Below are 21,316 nucleotides of genomic sequence, written 5' to 3'. Positions count from 1 at the left end.
TGACCTACCGTAAAATTCACTTCTCATGTTTATTGATGGACACAGCACCCGCCCCTCTGTGGTATTGTAATTCTTCTGACACTGCTTGTAACAAAAGTGAGTACCTATAGCAGGGAGAGGGAGTATACCCCCTGGGATTGCCCATGGATAGACCTAGTCAGACTTTTTTTTTCTACCTAGTGTCCTACTCCTGTAGGGGGCAGTAAAACCCATTGGTTAAGAATATCAGGAGCCGTGTCCATCAATGAACATCAGAGAAATTGTTTTTACGGTTAGTCAAAAATCCTATTTTTTTTTTAAACGGGAAAGCAGTGATTTGTTTTTTTGGGTTTTTTTATGTGAGGCATTTTGCTTACTGTTCAACCATATAAGTTGCCCATAGAGATGGGATTCTATGCCCAGTTGCTTGAAGATGGCTGCAGTCAGCAGTTCTCCGGCGACAAAGCCATCAGACAGGATGTCAGACTTTGGGACATGGTAAACTGTGTGTAAAAAGCACGCTGACACCTAGTGAGAGTGCTGAGCATTGCAGCCAATATGCAGTTTGGTACGTATCCAGACTTGTCCAGGTGTTAGTTTTCCTTGAGATAAATAAACATTCGAAGTTTCTGTGTATATCTCCTTCACCTTTTTATGTCACATTCTAACTTCCACTGAACCTGGTAAATAAATAATAGCCAACAGCCTCTACTATTCCTTCTCTGTATATCAATATTGGATAAAAGTTTCTGATCGATGGAAAAAAAGAAAATGGAGACTGTTATCCCATTCCTTGCTGGTTTTGTTTCACTCCTTCACTTTTTATTACTTTGGCACGTCTAATAAATCCATGCATCTTTTAATTATTTTCCATCTCAAACTTTTCTCAGGTTTAGGTACGACAGTTTCGGAGCTGTTATCTTTATATGCTGGTGATCATAGCCATTTGTAATTTAGGAGATGAATAGATACGGTTATCACACTATGCAAGCGTTTCTGTAAACCGTTGATCACTGGGATTGTTTACAATCTGTTCCAGACACTTTCCAATTCACTGGAAAATAGTGTTGTGCAATGTCGTCTTGGATTAAATGGATCTGTTCATCTACCAGAAGAGGTGACCATGAAATATGACGCCGTAAAGCTAATTTCCCATCTGTATACACATTGATATAAACTAACCTTTAAAAGCCGGGGGACAGATGTGACTTATCTTTAAACTTAAGCTTCTTGTGAGGCCATGTGATACCTGGTTAAAGATTTTCTTCATTTTTTACTTTAAACATTTATTCACTGCACTAAATATTTGTCCAGGTAGTAATCTGAAACAAGACTCGCTGAATTTCCTCTGTACATAGTTTACTGCTTCTAAGCTAAGTTTCCATGCATCTCTCCCTCCCCCCCCCCTTTTTTCCTTAATTTACCTGCTCAGATTACCCAGCTTTGTATTGCCAATCATGCACAGTACCACTCCCAACAAATCACAAGTATCAGTACATGAAAGGAAATCTGACATGTTTGTAATATTTAGCTTGGCCTACATAGTACAAAAATGAAAGAAAATGTATTATGTGAATTATATATAACTTATCAGGTGAACATTTGGGATATTTTAAATTAAATGATATCTCATTAAACATATTTAAGCACATGGGGAATTTTAGCTTTTAATTGTTTTCTTTTTTTTTTTTGGAAGATATTAACCACTTAAGCCCCGGAAGATTTTACCCCCTTCCTGACCAGGGACTATTTTGCGATTCGGCACTGCGTGACTTTAACAGACAATTGCGCAGTCGTGCGACGCAGTACCTAAACGAATTTGATGTCCAATTTTTTCCCACAAACAGAGCTTTCTTTTGGTGGTATTTGATCACCTGTGCGATTTTTTTTTTTTTTTTTTTTTTTTTTTGATCATGCGCTATAAACAAAAAAAGAGCGTCAATTTTGCAAAAATAGCAATATTTTTCACATTTTTTTTATATGAAATTCCCCCAAAAACATGTAAAAATCTAAATTTTTTAACATTTTCGGCCAATTTGTTTTATGCTACATATGTTTGGTAAAAAAAATAGCAAAAAGCGTATTTTGATTGGTTTGCGCAAAAGTTATCGCGTTTACTAACAAAGGGAAAGATTTTTGTCATTTTTGTTGTTTTGTTTTTTTACCGCGTAATGGTGGCGATCTGTGATTTTTTTTTTTTTTTGTGGTACTGTGACATTGCGGCGGACAGATCGGACCCTTGACTGACATTTTTGACACTTTTTGGGGTTACCAGTGACATTTCTACAGTAATCAGTGCTATACAAATGCACTGTTACTGTAAAATTACACTGGCAGTGAAGGGGTTAACTTTTTTTTGAGAGGGAGGGGTGGTGTGTGTCCCTAGGGGCGTGATTCTAACTGTGATTGGCTGTGGCTTGAGCTGTAGGAACAGTGATCAACGGTCCTACATAGTAGAACCGTATGATCACTGTTTCTACACAGGGGAGAATGACAGGCGGCTGATGTTTACATCAGCCTCCTGACTTTCTCCCTCTGCAGCGACGATCACCGAGTGACCGGCGGACATTGGGTCAGCCGGGCACACGCGCGGGGGGGTCCGTGACCACGCGGGAGCGCGCGCTTGCTCGCTTCCTAGACCCTCACAGGCTAGCGACGTAGATCTACATCACTCTGCCTGTGAGGGGCTGACTGCCGACGTAAATAGTCGTGCGGCAGTCGGCAAGTGGTTAACAGAGAAGTTTGGGTACACATCATTGAAATCATAAGAATGTGGTGATAGGTGAGGTGATGTCACAGGATGCTGGAGAATAGTTTTTAAGGTGGGTTTAGCAGTCTATAGGGTTGATTTACTAAAATTGAAGAGTGAAAAATTGGGTGCAGCTCTGCATAGAATCCAGTCGGCTTCCAGGTACAGGCGGTCCCCGGGTTACAAACAAGATAGGGTCTGTAGGTTTGTTCTTAAGTCGAATTTGTTTGTAAGTCGGAACAGGTACATTTTTTAAGTTAAAGTTTAGCTCCAGCCAAAAGAATAATTTTTACGTTTTTTGGAGCGCATAGGGAAGGGTTACCACCCCTGTACCATTTTGTTTTGCTGTCTGTACCCCTGTTCAGAAGATGTCACCTCACTTTCTGTTCCTATGACAACTGTATTTTGAAAATTTTGGGTTGTTGTGGAAACGAGGATTGGTGATAAAGCTTCAGTGGAGACACCTTTTTACCATGAGAACTCTTACAGGAGTGAATTTCCCTTCCTAGGGCTAGATTTCTCCTCACTTCCTGTTGTCTCTCTCCATTTGTAAGTCGGATGTTTGTAATTCGGGGACCGCCTGTATTGTCAAAGCTTAACTGAACAAGCTGAAGTGTTTAGAAGCTGATTGGCTACCATGCACAAGGATTTTGCATTGGCACCACAGGACAGGAATTACAAACAAGAATGAATGTATACAGATACACCATTAAAGAACAATAAAAAATATGATTTCTGCACACCTGTGGGACATCAATGCTCACAAAAAGACCACACTATAGAAGGCCTGAATATTTTAGCTCTTAAATGGAAATTCAAAACTACTCAGGAAAGAGAAACCTTGAACTAAAAATAATAATTCTATTGGACACCAGAGTTAATGGATTAAATGTGAATTATTCAAAGGTTCTATGACCACTTTCACCTATCGGACTCCCCCCAACCTCTGCCTGTTCTCCACCAGTTGCTGTCTTGATCAGTCCATGTTGTCTTCTTTGCCTCGTCCCGGTTTTATAATTGCCCCCCCTTCATTCTGCGTAAGCGACTCACATCTTTCTTTTTCCCTTTGCCTGGCTTCTCTGCCACTGGATCTTCTGTTCACCAGAGTGGCCCATTTTCCTTCTCCAGGAGCAGCTGTCTTCCTGTCCTCTAACATTTGGGACAGAACATGGCATTGAAATCATTGGACTCCCTGGGATCCACTATTGCCCCCTTACTTCATACCTATCTTTACCCTCCTGGCAGACACTTCTTTCATTACCCGAAAACTGAGATGCTTCTTTGGGCATCACACAAAATAAAAAGTTCATCCTGCATATCATTTTGTCTTTATTTTAACAGTTACTTGATGGGAAACCTATGAGATAAGTGTTTAAAAAAAAATGGCCCTGCACTGGATAAAGCATCATGGTTTGGCTTTTTATATACCGTATATACTCGAGTATAAGCCGAGTTTTTCAGCATGTTTTTTCATGCTGAAAATGCCCCCCTCGGCTTATACTCGAGTCACTGGCTTCAGTGTCTTTTTAAAAATGGCGCCGCTCAGCGCCGACGTGTCATTGCGCATGTGCCGCATGCCCGGGAATAGCCGAACGTGTTCGGGCTTTCCTGAGCATCGGCGGCGCATTTGCGGTGACGTATTGGCGCCGGGTGGCGCGATTTTTAAATCGAAAACGCCTCACCAACAGGTAAGTGAGACTCCTCCGCAGCCCCTGCATTTCCTCATGCAGTGCTGCGGGCATGGTACAGGACATTCTCCTGTACCATGCCCGCAGCACTGCATCTCCTGTGCCATGCCTGTACATACTGTGCAATGCCTGTACTTACTGCGCCATGCCTGTACATACTGTGCCATGCCTGTACATACTGTGCCATGCCTGTACTTACTGTGCCGTGCCATGCCTATACCATCACCTGTGCCATGCCTATACCATCTCCTGTACCATGACCTGTGCCATGCCTGTACCATGACTTGTGCCATGCCTGTACCATGACTTGTGCCATGCCTGTACCATGACCTGTGCCATGCCTGTACCATGACCTGTGCCATGACCTATGCCATGCCTGTACCATGACCTGTACCATGGCTTTACCATGACCTGTGACATGCTGACCTGTGCCATGCCTATACCATCACCTGTGCCATGCCTGTACCATCATCTGTACCCTGACCTGTGCCATGCCTGTACCATGACCTATGCCATGCCTGTACCATGACCTATGCCATGCCTGTACCATGACCTATGCCATGCCTGTACCATGACCTATGCCATGCCTGTACCATGACCTGTACCATGGCTTTACCATGACCTGTGACATGCCTGTACCATGACTTGTGCCATGCCTATACCATCACCTGTGCCCTGACCTGTGCCATGCCCTTACCATGACCTGTGCAATGCCTATACTATGACCTGCGCCATCTCCTGTACCATGCCCGCAGCCCCTGTTTTGTGTCTCGTGGTGGTCCAGTTGGGTCCAGTAGCTGCTGCATTTCCCACCCTAGGCTTATACTCTAGTCAATAGGTTTTACCAGTTTTTTGTGGTAAAATTAGGGGTCTCGGCTTATATTCGGATCGACTTATACTCGAGTATATACGGTACATTTATTGGCAGTATGCCTATCCCTTTACTTTGATTACATCTTTGTAAAACCCCTTACATGAAATATCTAAGACTCCTCTGATTGCCGCTTAGTACATGTTCTGGATAAGGACATAACATATACAGGGAGCTGTATTAGGAGCCACTGCTTATTGCCCATTATTTTCCTAATAGAATATAGGATCCTATAGAAATAATGTTATTGCACGACAATGTATTTAATGTGTGGGGGCACAATTACACCCAATGACACCAACAATGGGGTCCAAAGACACTAATGAGGGGGCACAATTCCTCCCACTGACACCAATGATTGGGGGATTGTTTACTCGCACTGATGCTGGGACATTTTGTACTCCCGATGGCCACAGTCTGGCTTCCTTAAAGTCTGAAGGATAGTAAACTGGCCCTTTGTTTAAAAAGTTTGCAGACCCCTGGTCTATTGCATACAGAGGTGGCATTATGAGCACTTTTGGTCAATTTCTACAAATTGTGCATACAGACTAAATAAAATATGTACTGTATATAAAAATCAAAAAACGTGCTGCGCCAGAAGTGCACAAAAATAATTAGTGATTACATGAATCAACAAGTGTTATCAACAAAATATGGTGTCCATCATATGTGCTCTGATGAAACATAAATGTTCATATAAAGTGCTCCAAAGTAATGATTAGTATATCCAGGTGATGACAGGACAGCCTCAATCCCTTGTGAATCAAGCAGGAACCACCAGTGTGTGAACTCCCTCCACCAGTAAGATTGGCCTCTCACCTTGATACCAGACCCAAACGGGCCAGCATGAGCATATCAGGGGATAAACAGACTATCACAGGTAACCTCTCCAGCCTTCACCTCCGGGGGTCGCCAGGACATAAAATAAAGATAAAGCAAAGATCTAGTGCTCTCTGAATGTAAATAATGAGCTTTTATTGAGCATAAAGGGGTAACTCACATTTGTTGGGCACTCAGCCGTGCCTGCTATTATGGCATTCAGTGTTGGAGAGTAGCACCCGAGCGATCGGCGTCAGGCACGCAGGGGAGCCCTACCGAAGAAGCCAAACGGAGCCCACGCTCCAGGCGTAACGCGTATAGGGAGGCGGAGCCTGCGTGCCTGACGCCGATCGCTCGGGTGCTACTCTCCAATACTGAATGCCATAATAGCAGGCACGGCTGAGTGCCCAACAAATGTGAGTTACCCCTTTATGCTCAATAAAAGCTCATTATTTACATTCAGAGAGCACTAGATCTTTGCTTTATCTTTATTTTATGTCCTGGCGACCCCCGGAGGTGAAGGCTGGAGAGGTTACCTGTGATAGTCTGTTTATCCCCTGATATGCTCATGCTGGCCCGTTTGGGTCTGGTATCAAGGTGAGAGGCCAATCTTACTGGTGGAGGGAGTTCACACACTGGTGGTTCCTGCTTGATTCACAAGGGATTGAGGCTGTCCTGTCATCACCTGGATATACTAATCATTACTTTGGAGCACTTTATATGAACATCAGAGCACATATGATGGACACCATATTTTGTTGATAACACTTGTTGATTCATGTAATCACTAATTATTTTTGTGCACTTCTGGCGCAGCACGTTTTTTGATTTTTATGTTTTTGTTGTGAGGTGTGGACACAATTTGTGTATGCAGCCGGATTTATATATTGATTTATTCTAGCACATTTAATACACATTTGAATTTCACTTAGTCTTGCGCTGATAGTTTTTTCACTATATGTACTGTATATGCCTAAAATACACACATGTATAAAGGATAATAAGTGAATTGTTTTACTTTCTGTGGCTTATATATTGCATATATTTCTTCCTTCTAGGCTACGTGATTTGTTTTGTTATTTTAATGTAGTTTTTTTTTTTTTTTACACTCTATAAATGGGTCAGACCTCAAATTCAACATATTTTTGGATGACTAGTTTTCTCAGTTTATAAAGCACAGAGTTCTCATTCTAAAATTTTTTGCCTACGTATCTATGAACTGGCAAATTTTAAGGCTTTCCGAAGATTTCCAGCTTTTCTTCTTGTCCTCATTCACAAGATTAGTTCAATTGCAGCATTTGCATTCTTCATATGCAGTTTGCTAGCCAGATTTATAAATAGCAGCCAGTTTTGCCAGAGAAGGTCGGGAAGTCACCAGGGTTCTACTTAAAAATAGACCCATGAGTAATCAGAACGGTTGTATAAAAAAAAAAAAAAGTCAAAGCAGTGAGCGGGCTTTTTATTGCTGTAGTAAATACAGTATACTGATAAATTCCACGAGTCTTATATCGGTGTTACATGACATATTTGTAAGATTGCATTACAATCCCTCCAGTCCCTTATGGAAATACTTTACCATTATTTCATAGGGTTGCTGTTTGATTTAATATTCTTCTGTGCTTACTAGGGGCAAATTGCTCATTATCTAATTTTTAAACAATTTTCTACTATATTGCATGCAAATACACCATTTTCAATTAAGAAGCATTTCTGGACACCTTGGGGTAGATTTATGGCCCGTACACGACGACCGATCGGCCGATTGTAGGCTTGTTAGTATGATGCTTCCGACAGCCGACAGCGCATTTTCGGCCGAACAGAATCTGTCGTGCAGGCATTAAAATTTTTGTTGGCCAACACCAGAACGGCCGATTGTTCGCCAGTCAGTACAGATTTCGGCCGACAGACAGCAGATTTGCAAGACTGGGCATGCTCAGAAAAGAAAAAAGACAAGGAAAGTTAACCATCACATGACATCACTTCTGCAGTCGGCTGTTGTTGGCCGACAAAATTCGTGTGCAGTCTTTTGCAGTTTTCAACAGAGACGACAGCCCTGGACAAAAGACGGCCGATCGTTCGGCCGACGATCAGTACGTGTGTACGGGGCTTTACTAAAACTGGAGAGTGAAAAATCTGGTGCAGCTGTTCATGATAGCCAATCAGATTCTAAATTCAGCTCATTCAGGTGAGGTTTGACAAAAAACCTGGAAGCTGATTGGTTTCTATGCAGAGCTACACCAGATTTTGAACTTTGATTCTGTTAGTTTGAAATCTGGTAAATATATATAGAGTGTCAAAAGGTTTAATTTCTATGCAGTGTAAAAAGCTGGCCATAAATGGCATTTTTTTTTTCCGTTCAACCAGCTGGCTGAAGGAAAAAACTGAAGCAATTACCCCATCTATACATTCAAGGTGGATGCGGGAATCCTCCCCACTGTGTCGTATTCTGACAGAGGAGGAGTCAGCTGGACTCGGAATATACTGATCAGTCTATTGGATGCAGAGCTGATCGAACTAGTGGTTTCCAGCAAGCCCCATCGTGAGCAGCCGATGAGTAGATTGACTGCTCTCGAAGAGGACTGGCCATATATGGATCGAAATTAATCTGGTCCTTGCTAAACCGGCCAAATTTCAATCCATCTGTGGCCAGCTTAAATTTGAACAAACCTTTTACAACTTCCGTCTCCCTGTCTCCCTTTAGTTCACTTTCCCTACACTAATAATAATCTACACATGTTCGCAACCACTCACTAGGGGAGTTAATTGCATCTGACATAGAGAAAGCCAGTGCAGGTTTAATCTACAAATCCTTGTAATAAAATATGTTCATGAGATATGGAGCAGTTATTGAAGATCATACAGCAAAGGTATTTTCATAAATTTGATTAGAGTGCTGCTCTATTATTGTCCAGACAGCAGACTTGGTGTTCTTTAACAATATACTGCCTAGCTACATTGACCAAGACCTGGTTGTGCTCTCGGACAGAGGTGTCTCTATCACTAGACTGGCTGAACAGAATTACAAGAAGGCTGTTAATTTTATGCATTCTAACTAAGTATTTTCTAATTTCCCAGAGTTTAGCTTTAGTAACTGAAAATGCATCCTCCCGGATAACACATTATACTTTCCCTTCAGGTTCTTCAAGAATGCTCTCCATGAGTGTTCTTTGAAAGCTTTGTGCTTGGTAAAGTGTTCTAATTTTATCAGTGAATTTCTGGCATTGAAAAAACAAATTTGCATGCCGAGTATGTCCATCCATTTCGACATGTGGAGTTACTAAGTGCTGTGCCTACATTGATCGCGGGCAAAATAATTTATTATGTTGCCTGCAAAGTGCTCTGCAGCATTAAAACTGTTTTAATAGCCCATCAGATTTTCAGCTGTCATATAAGATATAGTAGGAAATGGAAGACAAACCTTTTTACATGGCAGCTCTTCTGGGTAGAAAAACCATGCATTTGTGGTCTTGGAAATACATAAGCTATACTCTGCTTCATAAAATTAAAGTAAACCTGTAATGTGACTGATACGGGCAACAGCAATTGTTGACCTCCTGAACATGGAAGTTAACTGAGTGTTATTCTGACCTTCTATTTCAATACTTTTAGACACAAGCCCGGCGAATATGTTCTTGTCTGCACCTGGTCAGAAAGACCTTTTCTGACATCTGTAGTAATTTGCCATAAAAAAATGGGATCTGATCCTCATCTAATGGTATGGTACACATATGAGTACCCAGTGGGCAAAATGGGAAAAAAAAAAAAAAACTGTGGAGCTTGCTAGGAGGTCTCTGTACTAAACTATGCAATGTTAGTACAGCATTCTGACAGGACACACCGGTCAGCGCTCGCTGTTGGCTGTGAACACTAATTGGATGCATATTGGGTTGGTGAAATTCTCGCGCTGTCACTCTATATGAATCCTAAATTCCTTTAAAGCTGCAGGTACTGTTATTGGTAACCTACGCAATTCAGAAATTTATAACAGGGGGGAGTACCGCGCTTAAAAGGTGCTTAGTGCATGTTATTCATACATTTAATAATTTACTTTCAGTGCTTTCAAATGTTTATAATAAAATATAAATATTCTCCAGTGCATAAAATTTAAAAAAATTCTCATTAATAAATAAAATATTTCTTACAAGTGATGTAAATATGTGCTATAAACAATCCTTAAATATATCAAAATTTGTATAAATGAAAATAAAAATAAAATGCCAGTGATAAATTATGTGCTTATAAGTTTCCAATAATTAAATAATTCAAAAGTGAAAAAGTGCCAAAGTGTCCTTGTATATATAAATAAAATGGTGTATATTCAAACGCCTTTTCTTTCCCAAAATTCATGCAGGTGCTCTTCCATGCAGTGGCCACTAGGTGTCCTAAGCGCTCACCTCAATTGGCTTTATAACCAGCTTTGTATGGTATCATATGTAATCCTCCATTTCTATGGTTGATGGGTCCGGTCACTAATTCTCACACTTATCCCTTTTAACACGATATTCCAGGGGGTGTGTGTGGAGCCTTTGAATCTCCAAAATAAATGGGGCCACAATAGTGAGGTACCGTTTGGTGATTTTATTAAAAGAGATAAAAGTAACAGACTCACATTTTCCTTCGTCTTTGCCAATGCATAACAATTGTAATGTCGCTACGTCACTTCCGGTTTGGCGTCCTACGCGTTACGCTGCGTGATCCCTGGAAGAAGCTGTGTGGGCACGCAGCGTAACGCGTAGGACGCCAAACCGGAAGTGACGTAGCGACATTACAATTGTTATGCATTGGCAAAGACGAAGGAAAATGTGAGTCTGTTACTTTTATCTCTTTTAATAAAATCACCAAACGGTACCTCACTATTGTGGCCCCATTTATTTTGGAGATTCAAAGGCTCCACACACACCCCCTGGAATATCGTGTTAAAAGGGATAAGTGTGAGAATTAGTGACCGGACCCATCAACCATAGAAAAGGAGGATTACATATGATACCATACAAAGCTGGTTATAAAGCCAATTGAGGTGAGCGCTTAGGACACCTAGTGGCCACTGCATGGAAGAGCACCTGCATGAATTTTGGGAAAGAAAAGGCGTTTGAATATACACCATTTTATTTATATATACAAGGACACTTTGGCACTTTTTCACTTTTGAATTATTTAATTATTGGAAACTTATAAGCACATAATTTATCACTGGCATTTTATTTTTATTTTCATTTATACAAATTTTGATATATTTAAGGATTGTTTATAGCACATATTTACATCACTTGTAAGAAATATTTTATTTATTAATGAGAATTTTTTTAAATTTTATGCACTGGAGAATATTTATATTTTATTATAAACATTTGAAAGCACTGAAAGTAAATTATTAAATGTATGAATAACATGCACTAAGCACCTTTTAAGCGCGGTACTCCCCCCTGTTATACTAATTGGATGCAGATCGGCACATGTTTTTCTGGCATGACCATTCTACAGAACCTGGACAGGCTGCCCTACACACGGGCCAAATGTCAGACGATTCCGTTGAACTGGCCGATATTTGACCAATATGTACCGGGCTTAACAACAACAGACAAACACAATGTGCTTAAAGTGGTTGTAAAGGCACAACATTTTTTACCTTCATGCCATCTATGCATGAAGGTAAAAAACCTTCTACATGCAGCAGCCCCTCCTAATACTTACCTGAGCCTCATTTAGATCCAGCGATGTCCACAAGAGCCGTGCTTTTCTGGGGACTCACTCCTGATTGGCTTTTGTCAATCACAGCCAGTGAGCCAATTAGGAGATGGGAGCTGCGGGTCGGGGGAGTGCCTGCTTGGGTGTTCCAAGAGCAAGCTGTTTGCTGTGGGGGCACCCGGCAGAAGGAGATGCCAGGAGCACCGGTGTGGGACCCAAGAAGAGGAGGATCTGGGCTGCTCTGTGCAAACCATTGCACAGATCAGGTAAATATGTTTGTTTAAAAAAATAAATAAAAAAAGACTTAAATATTTAGGTTGATAACACACAAACCGTTCTAATTTCTCATGTCTTTGTTGAATACACCCAGTAAATATTCAGTGCTGGAATAAAACGTAGGTGAACCCATAGACTAATTACTTCAACGAACGCTAATTGGAGTCAGTAGTTTGCACACCTGGTGTCTAATGAAATGAGTTTGGAGGTGTGGTTTAGAGCTACTTTGATAAAAGACACTCAAACATTTCAAGGAGCTTTCTGAAGACCTACGATCCAGAGTAGTTGATCTGCGTAAGGCTGGAAAGAGATGCAAAGCAATCCAGCAGTCAACAGTTAGATAAATTGTGTATACCAAATGTGCTACCAAAAGCGCTTGCTTGAAGTCATTGCTGCCAAATCAGGTTCAACCTGCTATTAAATCCAGGAGTTCACTTACTTTTTTCTTCAGCATTGTGAATGTTTACTGGGTGTGTTCAGTGAAGACATCAGAAATTAGAACGGTTTGTTAGTTATCAGTTTAAGCACATTGTGTTTGTTTATTGTTATGACTTGATAATATTGATGAGCATTAGGCTGCATTCACATTTCAGCATATGGATCGCGGGCAGAATCGCCGCGATTCCGCCCGCGATCCGGAAATCATTGCAAATCGCGGGACGCCTGTGCTTTGCCCGTGATTTGCAATAGCACCCCAAACGCTGAGCGATGTTGCCGCGATTTCAGCCTGCCGAATCGCGGTAACATCACGCAAAAAAAATCGCGGGACGCATTACGCTCCAAAGAAGCTCTTGTACTTTTTTGGGCGTAATGCGTCCCGCGATTTTTTTTTTGCGCGATGGGGTTGGGGTGCTATTGCTCAGCGTTTGGGGTGCTATTGCAAATCACGGGCAACGCACAGGCGTCCCGCGATTTGCAATGATTTCCGGATCGCGGGCGGAATCGCGGCGATTCTGCCCGCGATCCATACGCTGACATGTGAATGCAGCCTTAGACCCCTTTCACACGTGTCCCTTCCGCCGACGTTTTTCTCAGCGGAGATTGATCCGCCGATCTCCGCTGAGTAGGCGGATGGCAGTTCTTTCTCCGCTCTGTGTGCAGATACGGAGGTGTCAGATCCCCGCTGTCCTCTATGGGGGAATCGGATGAGAACGGACCGCCTGTCCGTTCTCATCCGATCTGCCAGACAGATGGATAATAGGGTTTCCATCCGTCCGGATTTGACGGACAGGATCGGATCGGATGTCAGCGGACAGTTCTCCACAAACATCCTCTGCCCCATAGAGATGCATGGGGCATGCATTCAGATCCGCCTGAAAAACTGCCAGGCGGATCTGAATGGACCGTATGTGTGAAAGGGGCCTTAGATTACTTTTTTTATGGCAATTTACTGCAGAAAATCAGTTAATTTGCATATTTTTTTTCTTGCCACTTTAGATTGTGCCTTAACATCCAAACATCATCTGGAGTCGTGGCCTAGTTTACAAGAATGGCATGAAGTTTATTATTATTATTATTTTTATTTTATTTTTTATTAAACTTTATAGACCAAGCTTTTCATTGAGAACGGCAATCAAGTATATGCACTCTAGGTGTATAAGCTTTGCAGATGAACTTTAGTCATAATATGTAAAAAACATAAAAATAAATAATCTTTGCATAATTCCAGATTTAGAAACATTATCCAAAAGTGTACAGGCAGGTGAATCAGCAGTGACAATGCGGATAGCCATGCCCCCTGCAACTTTTTTTTTTCTAATCCCACTGGAGTGCAAGTTGGCGGCTCTGCTCTGCATTCAGGAGCAGTGCAGCATTGTTGCCCCACTATCAACATAAGCTACCTTATGTGGATTTCACTGGTAGGAACAGGTATTTGTGGGACTATGAAAAAATAAATAATTATGGGCTGATGTACATTATTTTATTGATTTTTTAATGGGAGTCCATAGATCTATGTTTAGAAAGTCATTGTAAGTCTTGTGTTTTCTCTTGCAGTACACTGTGTGGAACTTCATTCCAAAAAACCTGTTTGAGCAGTTCAGAAGAATTGCGAACTTTTATTTTCTTATAATCTTCTTAGTGCAGGTAAGTATTCTTGTTTGGATCTTTATGTGGTTAAATGGACAGCATGATTTAGGACTTGTTCACACCAACCTGCATGCTAAAATAGGCCATGTTAACATGCAGACCAGTGCCCATTGTGTAAGAGTGGTAAAAGAAAGAGCCATGCATTGTTGAGGTTTATTGCATTAGGATAGGTTCACATCTATGGGACTGTGGGAGCCGCATTTGTGCGGGTGCAGTGGCTAATTTGTTTGAGTACACGCATCCCTTCACAGATGGGAACCTAGCCTTATAACAAAACTACACTTAATTCAATCTCCATGCACCACAGCAGTGAGATGCGCTGACATGAGGTGTGATGTGATAAAGTGCAGTATGCCCATATGTTTATGCCACGCACGGAACCTACCTCAACACAGCATTGTGGTGTATAACACTGCATAGGAGTCCTAAAAAAAGTTTTGTTTTCTTCTTGACCCTTTGTTTAGCCAGCATTGGTCTGTTCTGAACATGGTGTGAACAAGTTCTTATGGATGCACAGTTAATGCATTTTGAAGATGGGGGTAAATTGATCAAATTTCCCTCCTGTTGTGTTTTTTTTTTTTTTTTTTTTTTTTCCTTTTCTTTCTTTTTTTCTTTTTTATGTGCTTTCTTTTTTTGTTTTTTTCTTTTCTTTTCTTTTCTTTTTTTTTTCCTATTCATATCTGGGGCAGGTCAGCAGTTGAAAACTTTTGTAATCTTTGTTTCTGACCATCTGTTGTGGGTATATTGAAGTGGCCTCAATTTGTCTTCCGGACCTTACATCAACAGATGAGGGAATATTAGGACTCTTTTTAGCAGGGGAGACCTCGCCACTGGGGCTGCCAAGAGAAACCTAAGAAGCCAGTGGATGATTCAGCTAATTTGCCTTTTATCTGCAACTGATTACAAAATTTGAATAGATTTTCCCTTTAATTATATTACAGTGCATTTTGTGAACAAAAGTATTTTATACATTAAAGAAAAATTCCAGGTTCGGATATTTTATACACGGTTATGTCGGTCCAGCTTGGACATATACAAGCAATTTAACCACTTCAGCTCCAGAAGGTTTACCCCCCTTCAATACGACACTGCGTTATTTACTGACAGTTGCATGGCTGTGCGATGCTGTACACAAATAAAACTGATGTCCTTTCCCACCTATTTTTCCCACGAATAGAACTTTCTTTTGGTGGTATTTGATCACCATTTTGAGAAAAAAAAAAACACTTTCTGCTATAAAACAAACCAAATAAAAAAATGTAAAAAAAAAAATCCAATTTCTTAATCAGTTTAGGCCAATGTTTATTCTGCTACATGTTTTTGGTAAAAAAAAAAAAAAAAAAATCAATAAGCGTATATTGCTTGGTTTGTGCAAAAGTTATAGCGTCTACAAATTGTGGGATATTTTTATTTATCTGTTTTTTTTTTTTTTTTTTGCTAGTAATGGCGGCAATCAGCGACTTATAGCAGGACTGCGACATTGCAGTGGACAAATTGGACACTTTTGTGGACCAGTAACACCAATACAATGATCAGTGCTAAAAAAATATGCACTGTTACTGTACTAATGACACTGGTAGGGAAGGGGTTAACCTCAGGGGTGATCAGAGGGTTAAATGTGTTCCTAGAAAGTGCTTTCTAACTGTGTGTGGGTGGGTGCTTGTACTGTGGGAAGACAGAGATTTGTGTGTCCTGCTTGGCCTGTTTACATAGACAGACTGCTGTTCTGCCTCTGTCGGAATGATCGGCGTGTCCCGGCGGACATTGGATCAGCAGGACCAGCGGATTGGCTTCCGCTGTGTCCAATCATGCATGCGCACCCCAAACCCGGAAGAGGCTATCACGTACAGGTGAGGTATTTTGCCTGTAGGAGCCGCTGCCCCACAGTATATATACGTGGGGTGGTCGGTAAGTGGTTAAAGAATAAGTCCAGGCATTAGCATGTTATACATAGTTATATTGGTCCAGCTCTGTACATACCATACCTGCCCGATGCCCCTAAAAGCTGGAAATCACTGAAGTAGACAATGCTACTCCAGTGATCTCCACATGCTTCCAGGTGCCACGTCGAGTGGCTGCTCTGAACACAGGTGGTGGTGTGCTCAGCATGGGCACCATACAGAGAATAGTGTTATTTTTATGAACAAATGCAAAGATTTCCCTGATTGGATGTGGTGGACAGGTGGGGTAGTGATGTCACGCTCTCCACCTCATCCAATCAGAGAACACTTTACATTCATTCAGAAAATGCATCAGGGCATCTGCTTAGTGTGAGACCTGAAAACAAGTGGGGGTCACTATAGTAGGGATGTCTACTTTTGTGATTTCCAGCTTCCAGGGCCAGGTATGGTATATACATAATTACATTGGTCCAAGCAGGACCACTGTAGCTTTATACAGTAGAAAATATACCAAACCTGAAATTTCTCTTTAACGTGTTTTAATAGTGAGTATTTAAATATTATATCCTATAAAGTCTTTTTTCAGATCTTTCCTCCTCCATTTATTAGAAGGCATACCGTGTGCATTCAGAGCCCTGCACCCTCATGGCTGTCAAATATGGGACCAGCAGCTGTATTTGTACAGCCTCTGTGTCCTAATACACGTGAATAGGACTGTCTACATGTGAATGCACAAAAAAACTGTGCATCCCATGCTGATGAAGGCAGCCCTCTGCGCCGGTGATGGATTGATACGCCTGTGTGAATGAGGCATTAAATGTAACTCCACGTTTGTGGGGGGAAAAAAAGCAAATAATTCTTATCTTGGCATATACAATTGTGACACAAGTCCCATTGGAATTTAATGTTATTTAAAAATACCTTTCCTTTTCAATCTGCAGTGCTGTAATTTTCTGTACAGTGCAATGCAATGTGGCAACCTGGGGACAATCAATACACAACAGTGTACAAAACACCCCCAGAAATGTAATTTCCTGCTTTTGTGATTGGCTCACAAATTTTCCTAAAAGTTTACAGTGATTTTTGGGCATCCCCTGCAACAAAAATGCATTTTTTAGTGAGATACTGCCAATGGGAAATGAAGAGCCAGCCTTTCCTAAATAGAGCCCTACAGGTGCAGCAACTGATTGGTATTTATTAAATCACTCCCGTTAGATTTACTTTCCACATGAACACACGCTTTTTTTTTTTTTTTTTTCAGAATAAAAAAAGGTAGGAATCTGCAACAAAATGGATGGACATGGGCCCCTCCCTGGGAAGGTCAGAATCCCTGGGTTCCTCTCCTTCCCATAGGCCTCCCCCCTGTGCCTTGGTGGTCCCTGTGGGTCCCCTAGTCCCCCCCACCCATACTCTCCTCCCCCCCACCCATACTCTCCTCCCCTCCTCTCTTGGCATGGGGTAGTGAGGTGGTCTGGGCTGCTGCTGGGGCAGGGAGCTGTACTTGCGATGATGTGGGGGGGGGGGGGGGTGTGCCACCGACGACTAGGCAATCAAATGGGGGTGGGGGGACTCCTGCCCGGTACCCCATCTTCTTTTTTTTTTTTGTGCCTTGGGGATCCCTCCTGGGTCCCCTGGAGCCATGCGCAGCCGCCATTCTGCTGTAGCCTTTATTTTGTATAGGCCGACGGCCATGTTTGTGTAGTCCGGTGGCCATTTTGCATTGGCCTAGCATTAAAATCAACAACGGCCATCACAGTGGAGCCTTCTGGGCAGCTATTTACTGCTGGGGGAGCCCGTCCCCCTCCCCTGGTGCTGAATCCTGGGTCTCTTTCCTTCCTGAGCGCTGCACGCGGAGTGCTTTTATCCTGGTGCTGCCGGTGAATGTCTGGTGGGGTGGTGCGTCTGATGAGGTCCTCTCTCTGCTGTGGGATCGGGAGGTTCTCTGTTGCTGGCGACTGGGTGATGTTAACAGCTCGGTGTCCCCTAGCTGTGGTTTTTTTTTTTTCACGTTTTGTAGTGTCCCCTTTTACTCCTTATGGAGTCTCCTGAGCACATTTTCCCCACCTGACCCCTCTCTGAGCCTGCAGGGCCCTCCGGGTCTCAAACATGCATTGATGCACTGACGGTGGTCCTGGAGTCCTTTGTGTCCCAGGTGGAGGTCGCTTTTGGGCGGAAGGCTAGTAAAAAGCACCCCCCGTCTTCCCCTGCCTCATCTATCTCCTACAAACCTGAATCTGATGCCTCCCCCGTGGATGGGGTCTACCCTGATTTCTCCACTCCTGTAGCCTCCTGTATCATCTAATTTACGCCCTCCCTCCTCCCAAGGTTCTGCCGAGACTCTTGCGCAGGATCAAGGCAGAAGGAATTCCTGTAATTCTAGTGGCCTCGGACTGGCCTCGCCTGTCTTGGTACGCCGACCTGGTGCGACTGGTCACTGACGTCCCTTGGCCACTGCCTTTCAGGGCCAGTCTTCTATCCTTCTTTACAGTCGCTGGCTTTAATGGCTTAGCTGTTGAAAGCCAGGTGCTGAAGGATAGAGGTTTGTCTGGGTCGGTGATTCCAACACTGTTAAGAGCTAGGAAGTCACCTCTAGGAAGATCTTCCATCGTACGTGGAAAGCGTACATTTTGTGCTGTGAGTCACCCTCGCTCTTTCTCGGTGGCTCAGGTCTTGACCTTCCTTCAACGGGAGGGGGGGGGGGGGGTTGAGCAGAAATTGGCTTTGAGTACCATTAAGGTGTCTGCCTTGGCGGTCTTTCAGCGCCCCCTGGCCATGCACTCGCTGGTGCGTACCTTTTTATTACCTTTGTGAGGAACTGGCTTGCCTTTAGCAGAAAGGGGGTTTATATACCAGCTAGGACTGCCCATAAACAGTGATGTTTTTTTTCTGGTTGGTGTCATACTCCTATAGGTGGCGCTATATAAACCTTATGATCAAGAATGAAGCAAAGTGTCCTATTCCTCTAGGTGGCGCTATATGATCTTTATGGTCAAGATTGAAGGAAGTTTGTGTTCATTAATGAACTCAGAAAAAGAGATTTTGGCAGTGAGCAGCAAAAAATCCAGTTTTTACAATATATGGACCTCTGTGCCTGCATAAACAAGCCCTTAACAAAACTATGTAACAGGAAGACCTACTATCTAAACTAGCGATTCAGTTTGTATCCTGTCAACAGGCCTTTGCACTGCCTAGTTGCTGCTAGACCTAAATGATAGTTTAAGACAATATAGTGTACAGTATATGTTTTACTTCAAAATTGGTACATATTTACAATGTTGAAAGATGTACATATTATTTTATCTTCTCTGAAATGTGGAGCCTTCTGTAGTATCTTTAATCAGTGTTTTGCTTGTGTAATCTCTTTAACAACAACCTTTTTGTGCTTTTCTTAGGCAATTGTTGATACACCAACAAGTCCAGTAACAAGTGGCCTTCCTCTTTTTTTTGTTATCACAGTAACCGCTATCAAACAGGTAATGAACTTAGTGATGTTTGTTTCATCTTGGTTGTTTTGCAGCATGCTGAGGATCCAGGGGAAATGTCTTCACTAATTGTGCTCAAATAGAAAATTGTGAATTTAATCAGCAGCTTGTACAATCTTTGGGTCTCTTTTCTTGCAGCTGCTGAAATACCTTTTTCTCTTTCGTTCATTGACACAGCTCCTCGTCTTCTTGACTACGTGGGTTATACTGCCACCTACAGGAGTAGGACGCTAGGCAGAAAAGAACTTGACTACACCTATGAGGCAGTCCCAGGGGGGTATACTCCCACTCTCTGCTATAGGTACTCAGTTTTTTTTTCTGCCTAGTCAGAAGTAAGGACCTAGTTCCTTGCTGGGATCTCTGGTCCTGGCGATTTTAATTTTTTTCTTTTTAAATAGATTTTTTTTTTTCACTCTTTTTATTATTTTGTTCCTGATGAGTAACTACAATCAATTGCTTAGCTGGGCGACAGACTGGATAATCTAGATCCAGAGGATCCCCCTAGTCTGGCCAGAGAGCGTGTACAGACCACAGCTCCGCGCTAGGTCGGCCGCGACATAGCCCCACTGGCCTGCGAGTTAAAACATCTCGCAAGGGTGCATACTACTTGGCTTTGGCCTAAATCGCAGTGTTCCTCCTGGCCAATAGCACTCACATTACGTTGAAGTAGTGGTCTGTCCAGAGTGGTGCCCATCCTGTTCCTGAGATGGTAAGTAGATGTTCCCCCTCTACTCAGTTTTGGGGTGGACGTGGGCCCCTCCCTGGGATGGTCAGACCCCCGGGCTCCCCTTCTTCCCAGACAGTGCCCCCCCCTCTCGATCTTCTGCTGGCTTTGGTCACCCCTCATCTGTCTACCCGCATGGGGTGGTCATACTGTTTTAGGTCGGTCTTAGGTGTTGAGCTGGCGCTGAGGGTGGGTGGGGAGCGTGCCGCCGGCAACCAGACAATCGAACTTTGGGAGGGGGCTGGGCCTGATGGGGGCACCTGCCAGGGCCCTCCTTCTTGTTTGGATAGTTTTCGAGCTCCTGGGGTCCGCGTGGTGCCGCCATTTACTTGTAGTTTTTATGCTACAGATCAGTGGCTATGTTTGTGTAGCCTCGGCGGCCATTTTCTTGTGATTTCCTATTGAAAATAGCGACGGCCATGTTTTTGAAGCCGGATGGGCGGTGATCAGGGGTGGGAGCCCCTCCTCAACCCCCTAGTGCTGATCCCTGTATATTTCTCTCTTCCTGATCACAGCAATTTTTGCAGTTCGGTGCTGTAAGTGCCTGGTCGGTGGTGGTGGTTTTTTTTTTTTTGTGGGGTTCTCGCTCCTTTCTGCTATAGCAGCGGTAGTGCTCTGTGCTGGGCCTGGTGGTGCCACCAGCGTGGTTGGGTGTACCTTGCAGTGTGATACTTTTCTCGTGATGGTTTCCCTCTCCATTAATGGAGTCCCTGGAGCATATTTCACCACCTGGTCCCCTCTCAGAGGTTGCCGGACCCCCCCGGGTCCTGACAAATGACTGCACTGACAGCGGTCCTTGGTGTCCAAGGTAGATTTTGTACTGGAAAAACGGGCTCGCAAAAAGCATCCCCCACCTTCACCTGCTTCCTCTGTCTCATCAGATCCTGAATCTGATTCGGCTGCCGCAGATGGGAGTTACTCCTCTGAGTCTGCGTCCAGGCACCCTGCATGCTCAGATATTGAGGATGATTCCTCTGCTCCTCTAGTCGTGCAGAAAAAGACGCTAGTGGATGCGCTGATTGTATCAGTGCTGGAAACCTTAAAGATGGAGGAT

The 21,316-nt window shown here is 42.9% G+C and overlaps 1 protein-coding gene across 6 annotated transcripts in view; it reads left to right on the top strand.

The window, feature by feature from the left end:
• Positions 1 to 21,316, top strand: part of ATP11C (ATPase phospholipid transporting 11C (ATP11C blood group)) — a 280,200-nt gene that overhangs the window by 103,597 nt on the left and 155,287 nt on the right. For all 6 annotated transcript variants that reach the window (XM_082262976.1, XM_082262974.1, XM_082262973.1 and 3 more), the window contains exons 3-4: positions 14,063 to 14,152; positions 19,449 to 19,529. In XM_082262976.1, coding sequence (XP_082119102.1) covers positions 14,063 to 14,152; positions 19,449 to 19,529 — 171 coding nt within the window. The remainder of the gene's footprint in view (positions 1 to 14,062; positions 14,153 to 19,448; positions 19,530 to 21,316) is intronic.

This window comes from Pelophylax lessonae (genome assembly GCF_965119305.1).
Source record: "Pelophylax lessonae genome assembly, chromosome: 7".
NCBI classification, from domain to species: Eukaryota; Metazoa; Chordata; class Amphibia; order Anura; family Ranidae; genus Pelophylax; species Pelophylax lessonae.
Note: the sequence above shows the minus strand (reverse complement) of the source record. Positions and strands in the feature narration are given on the sequence as shown.